At 41.5% G+C, this 17,527-nt stretch overlaps 1 protein-coding gene across 1 annotated transcript in view; it reads left to right on the forward strand.

Annotated features, from left to right (window-relative positions):
• Positions 1–2,949: 2,949 nt before the first annotated feature.
• The window catches only part of dlg2 (discs, large homolog 2 (Drosophila)), a 251,340-nt gene continuing 236,762 nt past the window's right edge, over positions 2,950–17,527 (forward strand). The window contains exons 1-2 of the mRNA XM_050040448.1: positions 2,950–3,182; positions 4,051–4,182. Of these exons, the coding sequence (XP_049896405.1) occupies positions 3,164–3,182; positions 4,051–4,182 (151 nt within the window). The 5' untranslated portion in view covers positions 2,950–3,163. The remainder of the gene's footprint in view (positions 3,183–4,050; positions 4,183–17,527) is intronic.

Raw genomic sequence — 17,527 nt, forward strand, 5'->3', positions numbered from 1 at the left:
GCGTCAAGCTCCCCGCATTTCACCCTAAAGTCACGCAACTGTGCCTTTCAAAATAAAATCATTCAGCGTGCCACTATTTAAGGCGGGCTACTGGGGTTTTTAGATAAACCAAAAACATGGGATATATGTAGGCTAGACTAGAACTATCATTGGAAAATGAAAAAGCACAGACAACACAACACCCCATTTTTCTGACGGCATAACAATGAAATTGTGGATTAAAGCATTATAAACCATTTTAAATATAAAAGATAAATTCAGCCGTTTTGCTCAAGCTGCAATTCTGGTTCAAAGCTATAAGGGACTGTTTGTTATTTATGAGGGGGTGGTGCAAAACGTGGGAGGCATGACAATTTTTTAAGCACTGGGGAAGGACTGTTTATTATTTTTGGCATAAAGGAGGAACACAACATTAAATGGTTGTGTTTTGCATTGATTTTAAATACCATCTGAACTCTAAAACAAGCTTGAAATGCATGTTTTCTTTAAAAGTTGCCCAAATCACACTATTTATTGTAGCCACATCATGCACGAAGAATGCTTCCATTAGGAAATGTAACCAAATCTGGGCCTAAAATAGTGATATTTCATCAAAAGCACTTTATTTTACATGTTCATTTTTAATTTGGCCAAAAAATAAACTGTCTGCATTATGAGATCCAGAAAAAAACATCAATAAATTCTTCACTCCTGCAGAGATGGCAGAAGAGAAAAACCAAGGCTATTGTCAATGCCAGGATTTTTTTCAACTTTTAGGTTTCAAACATCAAAGGTTTTTAAAATCTTATAATGTCCACCGTGCCAATACTGGTATTATTTTGACTGACTGTCGCTGTTGTGTATTTATTTGGGAAAATGGTCATTGTGCATGTTGCTAATGCCGCATGGGAGCACGCTGTGATGCCTGCATGAGTGTGTGTGATGTGTACGCTTATCAAATTTTGTTGGTGTTGTGGTAGGACCAATGACGGGTGGCTGTCATGCACCCGTATTCTGCTGAACTGCACACACAGCTTGAGTGATTATGATGATGCGATCTGTAAGGAGGGTTTGCACTTTGCTTAAGAAATTAGCTGTTTGTTTTGGTGATAACTCTGCTGTACTGTTAGCTTGTTGCATTGGCTCTAGTCTCTATATACAGACTCTACATTCAGTGAATGTAGAGTCTGTAGGCAAACCCTGGAGATCTTGCCTCCGGAAGAAGAGCAGAAGAGCCCTGGTTTCCGGTGCTAGGCTGTTTGTAGTCCGCGTGATATTGATCAATCACGTTTGAGCCGGCTGCAGTTGTTGCCAGGTTAAACGTTCCGTGCGGTGAACTAACGAGGTGGAACACAATTGGCGTCACTGCAAACTCTGAATCCATCACAATGGTTTCAGCATATTTACTTATATATAAACGGAAGTTGGAAACGGAAATTTGCCTCCTCAAACCGGAATTCCAAAAAAATCGGGGGGCTGCCCCCAAAGGCTGTATCGCTGTCTGCCGGAAGTCAGACGCCGAATACAGCCGATGGGTTCCGAGAATGCACTGGCTCCAATAATATAAAACAATATGGTTATTTATTGTGGAGGGAGGGTCATGCATTTTCCTCTAGTCACTAGGGGACACTTAAGGAAAAATATCTGTAGTTTCGAGGAGAGTCAAGATAAAAAATTGAAAAAGTGAAGTCCCACCCCAGCCACCCCCCTCCTCTGATAAGTAAAGAACAGTCCCTAAAAAATGTATCGCTGACAACCGTTTTATTTTGAAAGCACTAAGCGGAAGTTCCGTTTCTCACTGTGGCCAGCTTTTCCCTGGCACTTAAAACTGTTGGTGATGCTGTCAGTTCATATGGCTAGCGCTACTGTACAGTACCTGGTTAAAGAATAAAGAGATGTGGCAGCTCGAGGACAGTGCTGTGTTTTATCAGGAGAAATGTCCGGCGAATGCACAGTCACCATTTTACGGAAAATGAAAATACATGGAGTCATTTGAGAGCCATGCGTTTTCTCCCACAGTTGGCAGGCAGGTATTTTCCTACAGCCAGGCGTCGCACTGGGAAAGCATTTCACTTGGCACCGCCGCTGGCTGGTGATTTAGCATGAATGCTAGCTAACTTATGAACAACACGCATGTTTATATTTAGCCGTAGAAGCAACGTTAACAGGCAGCAGCAGTTTTTTATTTTAATTTATATTTTTTATGAATTGTCGTTGTCCGCCTCATGGGGGGTTCACTCATGTCCCTCCATAAGTCAGAACCTCCAGACATAAACTCTGAAGTGTCTGTTACATGTTAGCTGGCATCTCCTACATCGTGAGAAGAAACCGTGTGTAGTGTTGTAGGCGTGTGTTTCGTCTTGCAGGCAGGTAAAGAAACTTCAGATGTGCACTGTCAGGCAGGATAAATGATGTGGAGCAGCTCTTCAGACAGAGGACCGACCCAGGACTGCCACACTACACCAGCTGTGTGTCACTGTGGACGGAGCTGAGAGTGTTAACCCAGACGAGTCCTCAGACCTGACAGCTCCACCTCGCCATGGGACACTAAACCAGCTTTTCTACACCATCTTCATCCACCTGTGAGGACTTCTGGGCTTGGTGTCCACCCGTCTGTCTCCAGCTCTGTATTGTCACCCGTCTGTCTGTGAGAAGATGTTTGGACCAGCAGTGATTCAGTCATGACAAGGCATGTCTATGGTCTGCAGCCAAAGGATGCATTTCTGAAGTGGACCCAGACAGAAGTGATACACAACCTCATGGTGCAGAATATGTTAAAATCAGGGGTTCCGGGGCATTCTCCCACCAAGGACTCTAAAATTACAGAGTAGATAAAAGCTGATGAGGCGTTGCTATAGGGGACCTGATCTGAGCCTCTTGTGGATTACTGTTGGTGCTGTCATCTGGGACAGAGACACCTGTGATCACATTATTTAGTCCGTGGAATTAATCTTTTCCTCTTTGGACGCAGACCCCCCTGGATACCTGCCCAGGGCCCCCCTGGTGGTCCCTGGACTCCACGTTTGGAGCCCCTGGTTGAAGTTCTCAGAGCTCTTGGAGAAGAGCTACAGTTATTGAAACCCTTCCTGTTTTCTGTCATCCCACCAAGAAAGACCTTTTTTTACCATGCATTGAAGACTGAACTGGAAGCCTTAGCGAGAGTCAAGTTTACACGGAGTCAGCCATGCCTATCAGAAAAAAAGGTGAGTTACTGTATGTGCCACAGGTAATGAGAGTTTTTGCTCCTCCAGCTTCCATCCGACTCCATAAAATGTGACTGATAAGGAAGCTGTCACATCACCTGTGTTGCATTTATCCATGGTTCAGAGAATCAGTCTAAGCTCAGGTTTGGCTGTACTACCTTTTGCTTTCCATTAGCCTCAGGAAAAACTACATGGCTAACAGTATGTGGACATTACTCCACACAGGTGCTAGTGTTGCCCAACTTCAACAACAGTTTGTCCTTTTACTGTTTCAACATGACAACACCCCCTGCATAAAGCCGGCTCCATACAGAAATGTTGTTTTGTGTAATTGCTGTAAAAGAAGTTGACTAGCTTGCACAGAGTCCTGACCTTAACCCCACCCAACATCTTTGGGATGAACTGGAACAGTGATTGTGATCCAGGCCTTATAGCCCAACATTTGTGTTGGACTTCAGTGATGTTCTTGTAGCTGAATGGTAGCTACAGCTTCCACAATGGAATGACACGTTCAACTATCACATATGTCTGGAATGCTGGGGTGTCCACATGCATTTGACCATATATTGTTTTGTCTTCTATCCTATTCTAATGAAATGTGAACAGGGGCTGTTGACTGTGCAGCTTCGCGTGGAGCTGATGGTACACCTCCTAAACCCAGTTTGCTCATTTATATATTTACAGACAAGTATATGGGCTGATGTACTTCTTAGTGGCCTAATTTACCATCATTGACAATATTGTCCCTTCACACTTAATATTGTCAAATGAATACTGTATAAAATATGAAGAATATATATATTTATTATATGTAGAAAGCAAACCAAGAAAACACCAAAGCCTGTCTTATCTGCCCCCTCCTCTGCAGACACAGCTCGAGCCTTGGGGCTTTTGGAGGAGTACTGCACTAAACTGAGGAAGCCGGAGGAGCAGCAGCTCAAAACTGCCATTCAGAGAGTAATGGGAATTTTCAAAAGCAACCTGTTTGAAGCTCTTCTTGGTAAGTCAGTGAAGCACAACCAATCCATCACGCAACTGGTATTTTCTGTCAACTTCACATTAAAGTTGTTTTCAGTAAAACTAAAGCATTTCAAGGCAGTTTCATATTTTTGAAGTACTAAAGGTATACACGACTGTGTGGCTGGCTCCTTACGAGCTCACCAAACCTTACATTACATTTAATAGCTTATTTATTTTATATCTTAACTTATTATGAACAATAAGCAGCTGTGTGTTTATAATTACAGACAATAAACAATAAAATCACACAACTTTAATGGCAGATGGAGAGGCTCACACCATGACTGCAGTCTTTCTAAATGCATCCACAGTTTGATTAGTCCAGTCTTTACACCACACAGGTCTCTCAGTGCATGTGCGATCAGAGTTGTGGGGGTCCTGGAAAAAACCCCATTCCATTTAATAATGCACTGTTTCCAGTGATGCCATACAGAATGCAAACAACAACAATAGTTTGTGTATTGAATATCTTCTGTAATTTATGCATATAAATGTATTAAAAATAATGTAACCCTATTATACAACAGTAAAACAGAAAGCAAACTTGCACATTACATACAGGCCTGTTTCAGAACAGTCTCAGCAACATACAGAACACTGCAGGCCACTACCATTTCCTTGTTGGTGTAGCATCATTGGATTATTATCGACAGGAGTGAATACAGCATCTGCTGTCCCAGTAGGCGTTGCAGTGAAAGATCACTGGAATGTCCTAAGTAATATCCTACTTATTTTTGAAATCAGGTACATTTTACAAACCTAAAAATATGAAGTTATTGTCTACCAGTGGTCCCGGGGACGCTGGTGCATTTTTCAGACGACAGCAGCACACATAGCTTCAGAGGGCCTGGGGTGAGAGCGGGCGGGCAGACGGGCATGTGTCAGATCTGTGCAGAGTATTGGCACAAAATCACAGACACATCAACAACATTACTATGATAACATCCAAAACAGAAGATTCACTCTCAGTGGTTTATATGACATCAGGAACTCTTTCAAAATACTAATGAGATACAAAAATACACAGAGCTACCCACAGGACCATAGCCCCACCTAGTAAAAAAGTTATGCCATGCCACTGTTCCATGAGTTCAACATGGATTTGTTTCCACTGTAGTATCATCAGGTAAAAAAATAGGGTGCATCCCCTGAATGCTTTAATACTTTACTGCATCCTTCTGATTTTAATGCTTTAGAGACACAGGGCACATACCTAGCAATATCACTGCTCAGTAGTGCACTTCTAAAGAAACCTAACCTTGATCCTCTGGATTTTTGGATTTTATGATTGTGATTTTCTGTTCACACCATAACACTGAAACTGCCCTTTTTAGAGTAACAGACAGTTTTTTTTATTTTTTATTTTAATTCTTCTTGATCTCAGCTGAACATGTGACACAGTTGATCATTCTGTTCTGTTGGGATTGCCTTGAAAAGGGGGTTGGCATCAGGGAATCTGCTCTATACTGGTTTAAATCTTAATTGTCAGACAAAAATTTTTTGGTGTTGGTCGCTGATGCCCCCTCCTCTGTGGTCCTGCTGACCTATGGTGTTCCACCAGACTCCATCCTTGGTCCCATGTCATTGTGTGTATAGGCGCTGTCACTGGAACATATCATACATAACACAAATTCAGTACCATTGTCATGCAGATAACATGCAAATCTATATCCCATTAAAAAATTGTGAAGGAGACACCTTTCAACATCTTGTCATTATCTTGTCTGTTAGAATTAAAGTGCTGGCTGTCCCAAAACATTTTCCAGCTAAATGAAAACAAATCTGAAATCCCTTTTTTTGGTACTCCAAAGTCTATCCTAGTTTTACAAAAACATCTTGGCTCTCTGTGAACAAATGTCAGACTGCAGCCAGAAACCTGAGAGTAATATCTAATGGAGAATAATTTAGAAAAGTTTCAATCATGTTTATTCTTGTTTTTATCATTTCGGAGCATCTGAAAAATGAAATCATAATTGTTTATAGTTAAATAATTGTTTATTATTGTTATTCATTGTTGTTATTTAGGAGTCACAGTTTGGTGTGAATTCAGTACAGTGGTATAAACAAATGCATATTTTCAGTTATTTTGACAGTAGTGCAAGTGTCAAAGACAGACACAATCCCCCTGCTGGAAACCGAGGTAGCACTTTGTCCACTGACAACTTTGGTAAACTATTTTCATTATAAAAATAAGGAAGATCTCAAACATTGCTGTATTACACTGTATGAACACTGAAAAAATACTTTTTCAAACTTAAAAACATCTCTTGGCTTGAAATTGTAAATACAAAATAAACAGGTGAATGAAAAAGTAAAACTTGTGCATTACAATGAGAGTTACAGTCAGTTCCACTATGGCTTTATGTCAGTGTAAATACCTTTTGCTTCAGTTACCGTTTAATCCCGTTCTGCTTTTGCATCTAAAGGGGGATAAGCAAACAAGTTCCATTTTGTTTTATCGTCCTTTTGATTGGTACATTTTGGTGATGCCGCTGAATATGCGTTAGCATGTTTGACGTGTTTCCATCATATCCGCTTCATCTTCAACTCTCTCTGTAGCTGTTGCAGCTGATTAGGAACCTGCAGGCGGGTCTTCTATTCCCAGCATTTCATTTACGTTAGCCATAGCGTGACCGACTCACATGCCGGTCTCTTTGTGCTGAACTCAGCACATGTTGGTAACGGCATACAGCTAAAATTTTCCAAATGGAACTCATGCCTCTGAAATTAGGTTCCCCATCACGTGCATCAATCTACATACCATGTATGCGCTGCTTGCACTGAACTGTAACCCCAGCACTGTGACGTTTTTGCAGAGATACGCAAACCGTTAAAGCCCTAACCAAATCACTATGTCTTAATGAAATATGATCTATTGAAATTAAATGCAAAGTGCAACTCTGAGAAGTCCAAAAATCCACCCCTGATTCCTTAGTGTAAACATGGGACAGCCCGTGTTAACACGACAGGTCCAGGTCCTGGGCCTCGATGGATGACTGGCAGTAAGAAACCTAAATCTTGGCTGCTTTGCCAAGTGAGTTGTCTCTGAAGCCTCTGTATCCCCAGTTTTCTCTTCCTCATCATCAGTCCCCTCCTCCTGCAGTCTTGATGGCAAACTTTGAGTAGTGTAGACCCCCCTCCTTTATTTTGTAGAAGATTGTGAGTTCTCTCATTATCATTTTAAATAAGGGCTTCAACTGATAAATGGGGGTTAACAAAACATGCAACCACAGCAAGAGGAGACAACTTGTTGGCTGTGATATCAAGGAAGCAGCTGAAACATTGATCCATATTTTCATTCATATTCTGTGCAAATGAAGCTATGTCCCTGGCATGAGCTATGGAGAACTCATACAGGTGACTCCTCAAGTCCAAGTTATTTTTAATCATTTCTAATGCTAGACATAAGGGCCAAACCAAACCATCTGTGTTTTTTAAACCCACAGACAGTGGCAGGGATGCTAGCAGCTCTGTTGCTGATGGGAGGGAAGCTAGTCCTGGCCAGAGCACTAGCAGCTGTCCTGCCGTAACTAGACAAAAAAACAACAACCAAAAAATCCCCCAAAAAACAGGCTTTGATCCATTTTCGCTGTCAGAGAGAAAATTGTCCTTCTGGGGTTTACAGGATTGATATTGGTAAGATTAGGTGCAAAAGTAAAAAATGTGTACACATGAATGTTCTTGTTGTTAAAGATGGGGTAGCCAGAAATCTGGAACATGTTAAGAAAAAAAAAAAAAAAAAGCAAGAAAACAAAGGGCAGAATTTAAAAAAATACACCTTCCTCCTGCAGCTCTCCCCTCTATGTCCCAAGCCCCTCCCACCAGATGACCACTGGCATATGCCCGCGTTTCATTCAGTAACCCAGTGTTTCCTATGCATTGATTCATTTATTCTTATTTCATTGTAGAGTTGCCCTCAGTGCATTCACTGAGCCTCCCCTTGCTCCACCCTCTCTGTTTATCAGACCACAAATGACACAAGAATCGGCTAGCTAGCCACCCCATTGTTCCTCCACCTCGCTCCTTGCCGAAGTGGACTGCTTGACTGTGAGGAGAGCAGGCAGCAGCTCTGGAGCTACTAACCTTCGTTCAGCTGTAGCAACTTAAATTCAGCCAGCGCCAACCCCCCCGGCACCGGGTCTAACCTGTGTAACAGCAGCAACAGAAAGTTTGCTGATTCAGCAGGGATTTGGGGCTGTCCAGCCCCCTGAAGCTGGCGTTTGTGCTGGCTGGATCTGGGTACTTGCTGCTACTGACTATGAGTCTGTCTCTGGAGCGGCTGCCCACACTGCTATGGATGAAGTGGTCTGTAGTGGCGGGGAGTGAGGCGGATGACACACTGTGATTCAAGGCTCTAGCTAACGTTACCTACATATACATGCACTTGATTTTAGCTGCAGCTGTGAACCTTTGGCTCCAGTTAGCAGAATTAGCAACATTTTGTCTCCATCTCTGAAACACTTCACCAGTATTAACATGTGTTTTATTACATTTATGATTAAAATAAATACTTTTACAATAGATTATGTCGTCATACAAAAAAACATAGCTGACGTGTTGGTGATATCTCAGCAGGACTTCCTCAGGTTGGTTGGCATTGTTAAATCTTCAGCCACAATAAAAATAGTCTCCTGTTGTGAGGTCGAGGTCCTGTCAATAACTCTATACAGCTTGTCTAGGGCTTGGTTGGTGCGGGGTGTGGTGCAATGTAAACAAAACCATAGTGTTGCAGTTCTTAGTGTTCCTTTGAAAAGCCATCCTATCCAGTAACTGGACATTTGCTAGAAGAATACTTGGCAGAGGGGGCAGGTTTTCACATTTTCCCAGCCTGACCAGAACTCTTGGTTCCTTTGTCTCAGCTGTTTTCCATGTACATTAACAGGTAATCTCAGCCATGAATATTCTGTGTTGTTTGTTTTATGGTGGTAAAAAGAAGTGTTGTCCACCAGCACAAGTTGTTGTCAATCATTGGATAGGGTTCGCTTACATGTTGCCATAAAGTAATAAAGATGTAACAGAAAAAAACAAATAAACTAGAACAGTCTCTGGCGCTATCTTCTCTTCCCGTGACCAGTAAAAAAGTGGGAAAACAATTCACATAACCTCCTTAGTTAAAACAGAGTTGCAAAGTAGTGTTTTTATATATATATTTTAATAGAACAAAGACTCTGGCTTTCATAGATTCAGTTATCCCTCACAGAGGTCAACTGAACTTGTTTGGCAGTACCGTAGGCCTAGATATTAGGTTTTACATAATATGTAGCAGCTGTCTGGCTTAAGCCTTTGTGACATTCAGTGTTTACCATAAATCTAATTTATTTAGCTCATACTGATATTTTTTGTTACTTAAATTTTTATATTGATCTGCCAGTATATTTCATTCATGTGGTCTTGTTAATCTGTAAATTCAGTGCTGTTTTGCTGCCAAAAATTATTGCTCAGAACTAATTGCAGCATATCAGCCTGGGGGAAACTCTGGATACTGTGCATTTTGAAAGACATTTGCCATTTATGAGTACACAGACTGTTGACTAGCAGATAGGACTGCCACTTTAGCAGGTTAACATGAATTAGAACTGAGGTGGAATTAGTTTCAATGAACGTAACTTGTGTAGCCATAGGGAGTGTGTCCACATATTGTATTTATTTGGTAGAAAAGTGGTGGCAGGGTGCTGAGAAGTGCTTCACTTTTTTTTTGATCACGTGTTACATGTAGGTTTTGTTTCCGGCAACAATATCTTGACGTTAACGTTAGCTAGGGTTGACTACACAGTTAACCACAGGTTTACGCACACAGTGATAAAAACACAACACCCACCAGCAACATTCAGTGTCTGGCTGATCTGTTCCCACAAATGGGCTTTTCTGTCTTTGTTGTTGATAGTTTTTGACTGACATATCATACAGCTCGGGATAGACAGTTGCTGAAGGAGTGGTGGTGACGACACCAGCACCTTTCTTGTCCAAATAGAATCTCTTGGAGCTCCTCATTGGGAACAATTTAAAAGAAATGCTGCTACTGTGGACCCAATGTGGACACAGGCTCATAATCTAAAATATCCTGTAGAGTTGATGACGATCCTTTCATTTGTTGGGCCCTCACTGCCTTATTCAGGGGCCCCCTCACATTTTATCGTCGGGAGAATGTTATTGCAGGCAGTTGCAGTTTACAGTTGTCAAACAGACTCACTTTCATCCACGATTTTTCCATCTACAGTGTTGAATCCAAAATACTTCCACATGTTACTTTTTTGGTTTGGTGTCATGATTATTCATTCAGCATAACTCAATAGTTTCCTCAATTTTCTTTTTGGCGTTGAACAATAGCTTGCTAGTGCATTTGGGCATGCATTAGATCAGAGGGGCTGTACAGTTTCCCCTTGCTGGCGTACCATGTACCATGTCCATAATGTTCTACATTATAGGCCTGATATTGGAGTGCACATGCAGACAGTGGTCAAGCTATAGGGGTTCTGTTCAGGCGCTGTGGGTCGACCTCATGATCTCCACACCACTTAAAGGCTCTGACCACCTTCCTCTGTGATGGTTTGGAATCATCAATTCCTAAACCTAAACCACTGGGCCACAGAAAGCGTTTCCATTATCATGTGCACCAGTGATGAGACATAAGGGACGATAAAAAACCAGGCAACATGGTTTCACAGTGTGTGGACAAACCACACATTCACTGGCCACAGATCTCTGTAAAGCTATTGGAGCAAAGCTGCTTCAAGTTGGAATACTTCTAATATTTTGTGAGGCGTAGATTGTATTGTCCCGTTCCTTGTTTTTATGCCAGTTTCAAAATGCATGATCTGTTTTTATTTATTTATTTATTTATTTTTTCATACACATTCTAAGCACAACATTCAACCAAATATGCAAAGAAGTTAAGATGTTTGAACCCCAATTTTAGACTACTAAAACAAACTAACAAATTGTATTTCATCTATTGGTACTCCATGCTTGTATTTGCGTTAACATCACTGTTAATTCATTCATAGCAAAAATTACATCACTTGGTCATCATTTTCATATTTTTTTTTTTTTTAAGATATTTTTTTGGTCATTTTTGCCTTTAATCGATAGGAAAGCTGAGTGTGAAAGGGGGTGAGACAGGGAGGATGACATGCAGCAAAGGACCACAGGCTGGAGTCGAACCCGGGCCACTGCGGCAATAGCCTTGTACATGGGGCGCCTGCTCTATCCACTAAGCCACCGATGCCCCATCATTTTCATAAATGAGAAATAATCCATCCATCCATTCATCCATCCATTTTCATCCGCTTATCGGATGGGTTGCGGGCGCAACAGGCCGAGACATCCCTCTCTCTGGCAACGCTTTCCAGCTCCTCCTGGGGGACCCCAAGGCGTTCCCAGGCCAGACGAGATATGTAATCCCTCCAGCTCTTCCCTTCCGGCCCAGCTCCCTCTTCACCACGACGGACGGGCACAGCGCCCGCATCACTGCAGAAGCTGCACTGACCCACCGATCCATCTCACGCTCCATTCCACCCTCACTCTTGAACAAGACCCCAAGATACTTGAACTCCTTCGCTTGAGGCAGTAACTCTCTCCCAACCCGGAGAGGGCAATCCACTGGTTTCTGACAGAGAACCATGGCGTCAGACTTGGAGGTGCTGACTCTCATCCCAACTGCTTCACACCTGGCTGCAGAACGCCCCAGTGCATGCTGGAGGTCACAGTGTGATGGAGTCAACAGAACCACATCATCTGCGAAAAGCAGAAATGCAATTCTGAGGTCCCCAAACCGGACCCCTTCCTCCCCCCGGCTGCGCCTCAAGATCCGAGAAATACAGTCACATGTAAATCTGTATTGGTTCTTGTCTCCCCAACAGTATGTTTAATAGCCAGAACAAAAATGAGACTACTTTGAAAGGTCAAACATCAACAGTTTTCTGCAACAAGCGAAACTTAAAACCCGGGCTACTGCATATTCCTGCTTCCAGTGTTTTTCACTGAAATGGCATAGTCTCTCTCGCACACAGTCAGCAGTGTTATCAGTCCAATAGTTGCATGAATCTGTATCACAGAGGCTTGCTTTGTTGTCTCCTGTCTCTGAGTGATGAGTTGGAGGCTGACTGACCACTCACCTGACAGCCTCTTGAGGCTTGACACACTGCAGCACACATTACAGCTGGGACTGAAGTAGTGGCTGCGATACTTGGCAGAAGTGAAACAGATACAGCAGGACAGTTCAGCAGTGATCTGTCTGTGTAACCCAAGATGCAGATTGTGAGACAGTGAGGAAGTCTCTTTGTTCAGTGCGGGGCTGTATGCTAAAGTCAGGATGAGTATGACAGGAGGGTAACATGCGCCAGATAGTGACAAACAACATACTAATGTAAAGTAAGATCATCCCTGACTGGAGATACAGAAGTTTCTCCACGTTAGTGCTGCTTGGGCTCACCTACAGCTCTGCCTAGCCCATCCTCATATAACCATTAACTTGTATACTGTAATTGCATTTGTAGCTTTACAACAATCATGTATTCAATTCCTGGCAGTTGTGATTTGATTTAGAAAGAAATGGCACACTCTAGACTTTTAATGTGACTTTGGCATCACTACTGGCCCTATTAAAGAATAAAGCTGGCAATGTTTTATATTTTGTAAATGTTAACAAATTCCATGAAAAAGACCAAAACCAGTCAGTGTCAGTGTCAGTGTCTCGATACTTTGACTGCCCTGTTAAATCTGTGGCTTTCAGCCCCAAGCCTTCTGGTTCCTACTGGAGATGTAAATCTTTATAAAATTGGGTCACTAATAAGTATACTGTAATTGAAAGCTTTATACTGTAGTTTTTAGCAAACATGACTCAAACAGGAGGAATTGGTGCATTTGTTTAGGACTAATTTCAGTTAGGGATTAACCCACATGTTGTACTTTAGTGAATATTTCCGGCTTCAGAACAGTAATTGTGGGATTGAGTCGAAATAATCTACAGTGTGTGTTCATGGTAATGAAGGAAGATGTTACCCAGTGCAACAGTGTGGCTCATTGATGTGTTCTTAATAATTTTTGGACATCAAATTGAGCTATATGGCACAGAGAAATGAGAAATATTAGGCTATACAGATGCAAAGATAATACTAGAATCCATTCATTGTTGGTTTGAGTCTTTTAATGGGAACATTTGACAATAAGAAAATTCTAAAATATTGTCAGACTTATCCTTTAAGGGGCTGTGTTGAAGTGTAGAACAACATGCATGGAGTCCATGAGAGTTGCCTTCCCCTGTACTTAAACACAGCTCATTTTCTCACACAGTTCTGTGTAGCATTTGTGATGCAGAATAACAGATCGTAAAACTGTATGAATAATAAGTAGGCTAATAATTCCATGTGACTTAAGGTGTTCATATTATGGTAAATGGGAGATATGCAAACCATGAATTGACTACAGATAAAATGCAATAAGGCATCATGCACTGACTGCCCATGTGCTAGAAGAGCTAATTGCACACTTGTTTCCAGTACTGTGTGTGTCTACTGTTGCTTGGTTGACTTTGACTGACCAATTACCTCAGTAATTGTTTTATCCCGTTCCCATTCTGCTTTTGCATGTAAAAGCTGTTTGACAGCAGCAGGTATAAGGAGTTGAGCTTTGGTTTGTTTGTTACTCATCCCGGTGATTGTACATGTGAATGATGCTGAAGTGTGCATTAGCATGTTCAGTGTGTTTTGGCGCAGTACAGACACACTGACCTCGTCTTATACACAACTCTCTTTCTGTTGCTGTTGTAGCTGACCCAGACACCGCAAGGGGGTCTTCCACCTTACCACTATGAATGTTTCATTTGCGCTCACAGTAGTGTGACTCACTTGTACACTAGTGTACTTGTTGTGCTAACCTTAGCATATGTTGCCAAGGGAGTACAGATTAAGGTTTCTCAGCAGGACCTACAATAATCTACATACTGTGTATTCTATGTGTGGCTGCATGTACTGAACTATGACCCCTTACCATGACGGTTTGGCACAAATACACAAACAGCTCCAATAAGTAGTATGTTAGTATGCTATTTTGAACAGAGCCAGTGGCTTACTGACAGTATACAGTACACACTGCACATGCCTCACTTAAATGCATCTATACCAGGAAAGCTATTGCCGCACAGATTCTGTTAGGAATTACAAATCCCCAAATAAAGACAGGCCTGAATATAGTAACAAACAGTTTGTCCTGTTAATTTAATCACATTCCTGTACACACATTTCTTTGGCTGCCATGCCTAGTAAGGGTGACAATCCAAAATAAATGTTTTTTAAATAACAAATATTAACTGTGTGGACAAACTCCATTAGAGCTCGTTTTTTCATTTAATGTGTGGATTACATTTTATAATCTTTCCCTACATTTGAATGCTTACATAATATCCTGCAACAGATGTTCTCCAGGAACACACTCATATCTTGCATTTGTGATGCGGTGCATGAAACATTTTACAACTTCCATTGTCCACAAGCCGTCATTACAAAGTAATAATGATTATCGTTCATCACTGACCAATAGAGTGAAACACTTAGTTAACTAATGTTATTCATCAGAAAACATTAGTTCACATCAGGACTGATTAAGTTGTAGTGTTAGAAAGCAGTGACACAGTTTACTGAATGTTTGAGTTCTAGTTTTGTAACTGTCAATAACTGGACACAACTCAGTTTTCATTGCTTTTTTTCTTGATAATTTCAAACGTTTTTTGGTGTGCATGCATGACGCACACTTTTTCCTTCTCACTCAATAAAGATGAACTCTGAATGTCTTACCAATTCCTTTATCAGTGGCGAGGAACAATAGGTCTATGCAATGCAATCAAACACAGTTACAACTCTGCGATGGAATAAATGCCTCCTGAAATAGATGTAATCATCTTACAAAGCATTAGGTGCTGTCTAATCTGGCCAGTGGCGTGTGCGCCCCAGCTAAACCCCATCACTGCAGAGTGGATCCGTGTGTGGATTAACCCATTCATCATCCCCACTACTACTCAATCACTCATCTGCACAGTTGAAGGACTTGCGGATGTGCTTCCAGCTCAAGCTTCATACTTCTTTTGATTCACAGTGCTCTCAAGGTGCAAATGTTTTTCCAACAGATTCTTAATTCTCAATCCTGAAAATGATGATGTCATTATTGTGTTTTTTTCTAACATACTGTAAATTGCAACGTATTCATTTAATCTGGGCCTATTTAGGTAGATTTTTTTAAAAACACATGTTCTGATACACAGATTCTCTCACGTATAAAATGGCACCCACAGCCTTGTATAGATACATTAAATTGTATAAGAAAGATAAATCCTGAGCTGAATCCTACTGATTTTGGTGATCCTCTGGCTTTTCATCTAGTGCCATCATCGGGTCAAAATTTCAATTTGTCCAATACTTTGCTTTATGACCAAATACCTCAGACTGTAAAAATAATGGACGTAGCTTATGTGACATCATCCACTGGTTTGTGGACCAGCCTTGACTTTGGCATTACGACTGTCGCCATCTTGGCTTTTTGGGAGCCAGAAGTGACCATATTTGGGTGAGAGGCTGGAGCTGTGTAGGAGCAAGGGGGTGGATCTGACTGAGAAGTCAAGGACAGTATTGAAAGACAGCCTGTCACTTAAAGCGGCCTGCCCTTAATTATGTGTAACTTTAACTCTCAACCAAATGTAAATAGGTGAGATATAAAAAAAATGACCTTGTCATGAATCTTGAGATTAAACCATTTTTTTTGTACCAGGCTGTAAACATGTTTATTTATGCTGTAAAGTTGGGCATTTTTACATGGGGGTCTGTGGGGACTGATTGGCTTCTGGTTTCTGCTTGCCAGATAACTGCAAAATTAATGACCGATTCATTCTTTGAAGGCGTAGACCAATACAGATGCTTCTCTGTCAATTCCGATAAGTTTATGCTTAATGTAAATGCAAATTTTTGTTCTGTCTATGTTATAAATATAAGTTATACTTTTTGTGATTAACTTAGGATAATGGTAACATATGACTGAGTCATTAATCAGGATGTATAATTCAACTCACTGCTCTCCTCCGACTCTGGGATCTGTCCAGTCGAGGTTTTCAAATACTAACACAAGAGTAAACATTGAGAAAAAAAAGTGGAGATGATAGGCACCAGCTATGACCCCCACCACATGGTCAAGCAAGACCATCTTGGTGTTCATTTCTGCATCCATGTCTACATATCTACATTGGAGAAGGCACAGAGGCAAGCATGGAGAAATTAATACCAGCTGTGATGCCGATCACACGAATCTTCTCTGCCGAGAATCCTGCTAGCCAATGTACAGGCGTCAGATACTAAACTGGACAAAAATGTCATTTTCATAGATCAGGCTAAATTATATACTACACAGTGCGATACCAAATGCTTTGAGGTGAGGAATACATATATTTAACCTTGGGGTGCTGTTCATTCGGAAAAAGGAAGACCTTTCACCCAATGCAGTCTCACAAACAAAAGGACCTATTTGAAGCATAATAATTGAGATAAGGATATATTGGTTTCAGTGATTTGGGAGGTGTCAATGCACAATATCTGATTTTCTGTGAACAGCCCAACTGGTTAACATGGGCACCGCTCCACTGAAAATAGGCTTGCTTGGTGACGCTTTTGCTTCTGCGTCCAGATTGAAGAAGATGCAGCTGGATCCAGAGTGAATGTTGGTATCCAACTAAAAACTTATTTTAACATGGTGCAGTGGTTGCGGCTGGCCTGACCACAGGGTTTTTGCAGTACAGCTGTTGCGCTGTGCTGCTCTGTCCTGTCTGTACACATGCTGTCAGTGTCCTCTTTGTAAGCCACAATGTTTTAGTCATAAATGTGTTTTTTACTACATGAGAAAATGGATGTGTTGGGTTAGAGTGTTTGAAAAGTGTCAATTGCTGAGTCTGAGGTCAATGTGTGAGAGCTGTGTCGAGTTACCTGCACCAGTGCGTGTAGAGCTGAGGTTAATGTGCACAGCTCAAATTTTATGTCCACTACATGCATGTGCACATGGTATGTTGAATACAAAACTGTGCTTGTGTAGGGTTGGGTACCGTTCATAATTGAACCGATACGGTACCAGTACCGGTATCTGGAATTCGGTACCGGTACCAAACGGTACCTTATTTCGGTACTTTTTAACCCTATGGGCCCTAGGCATTTTTGGGGTATTTTTACTGCCTTTACTTTTAAGATCATATCACAGTCATTATAAAGGCTACATACACATGCTATATCTCAGGACAATCTGGGCTAACCAGATTTGCCATCATTCCATGTCCTTCTATGTGCCTGTATTTTATA

This window comes from Epinephelus moara, chromosome 3, assembly GCF_006386435.1.
Source record: "Epinephelus moara isolate mb chromosome 3, YSFRI_EMoa_1.0, whole genome shotgun sequence".
Taxonomy (NCBI): Eukaryota; Metazoa; Chordata; class Actinopteri; order Perciformes; family Serranidae; genus Epinephelus; species Epinephelus moara.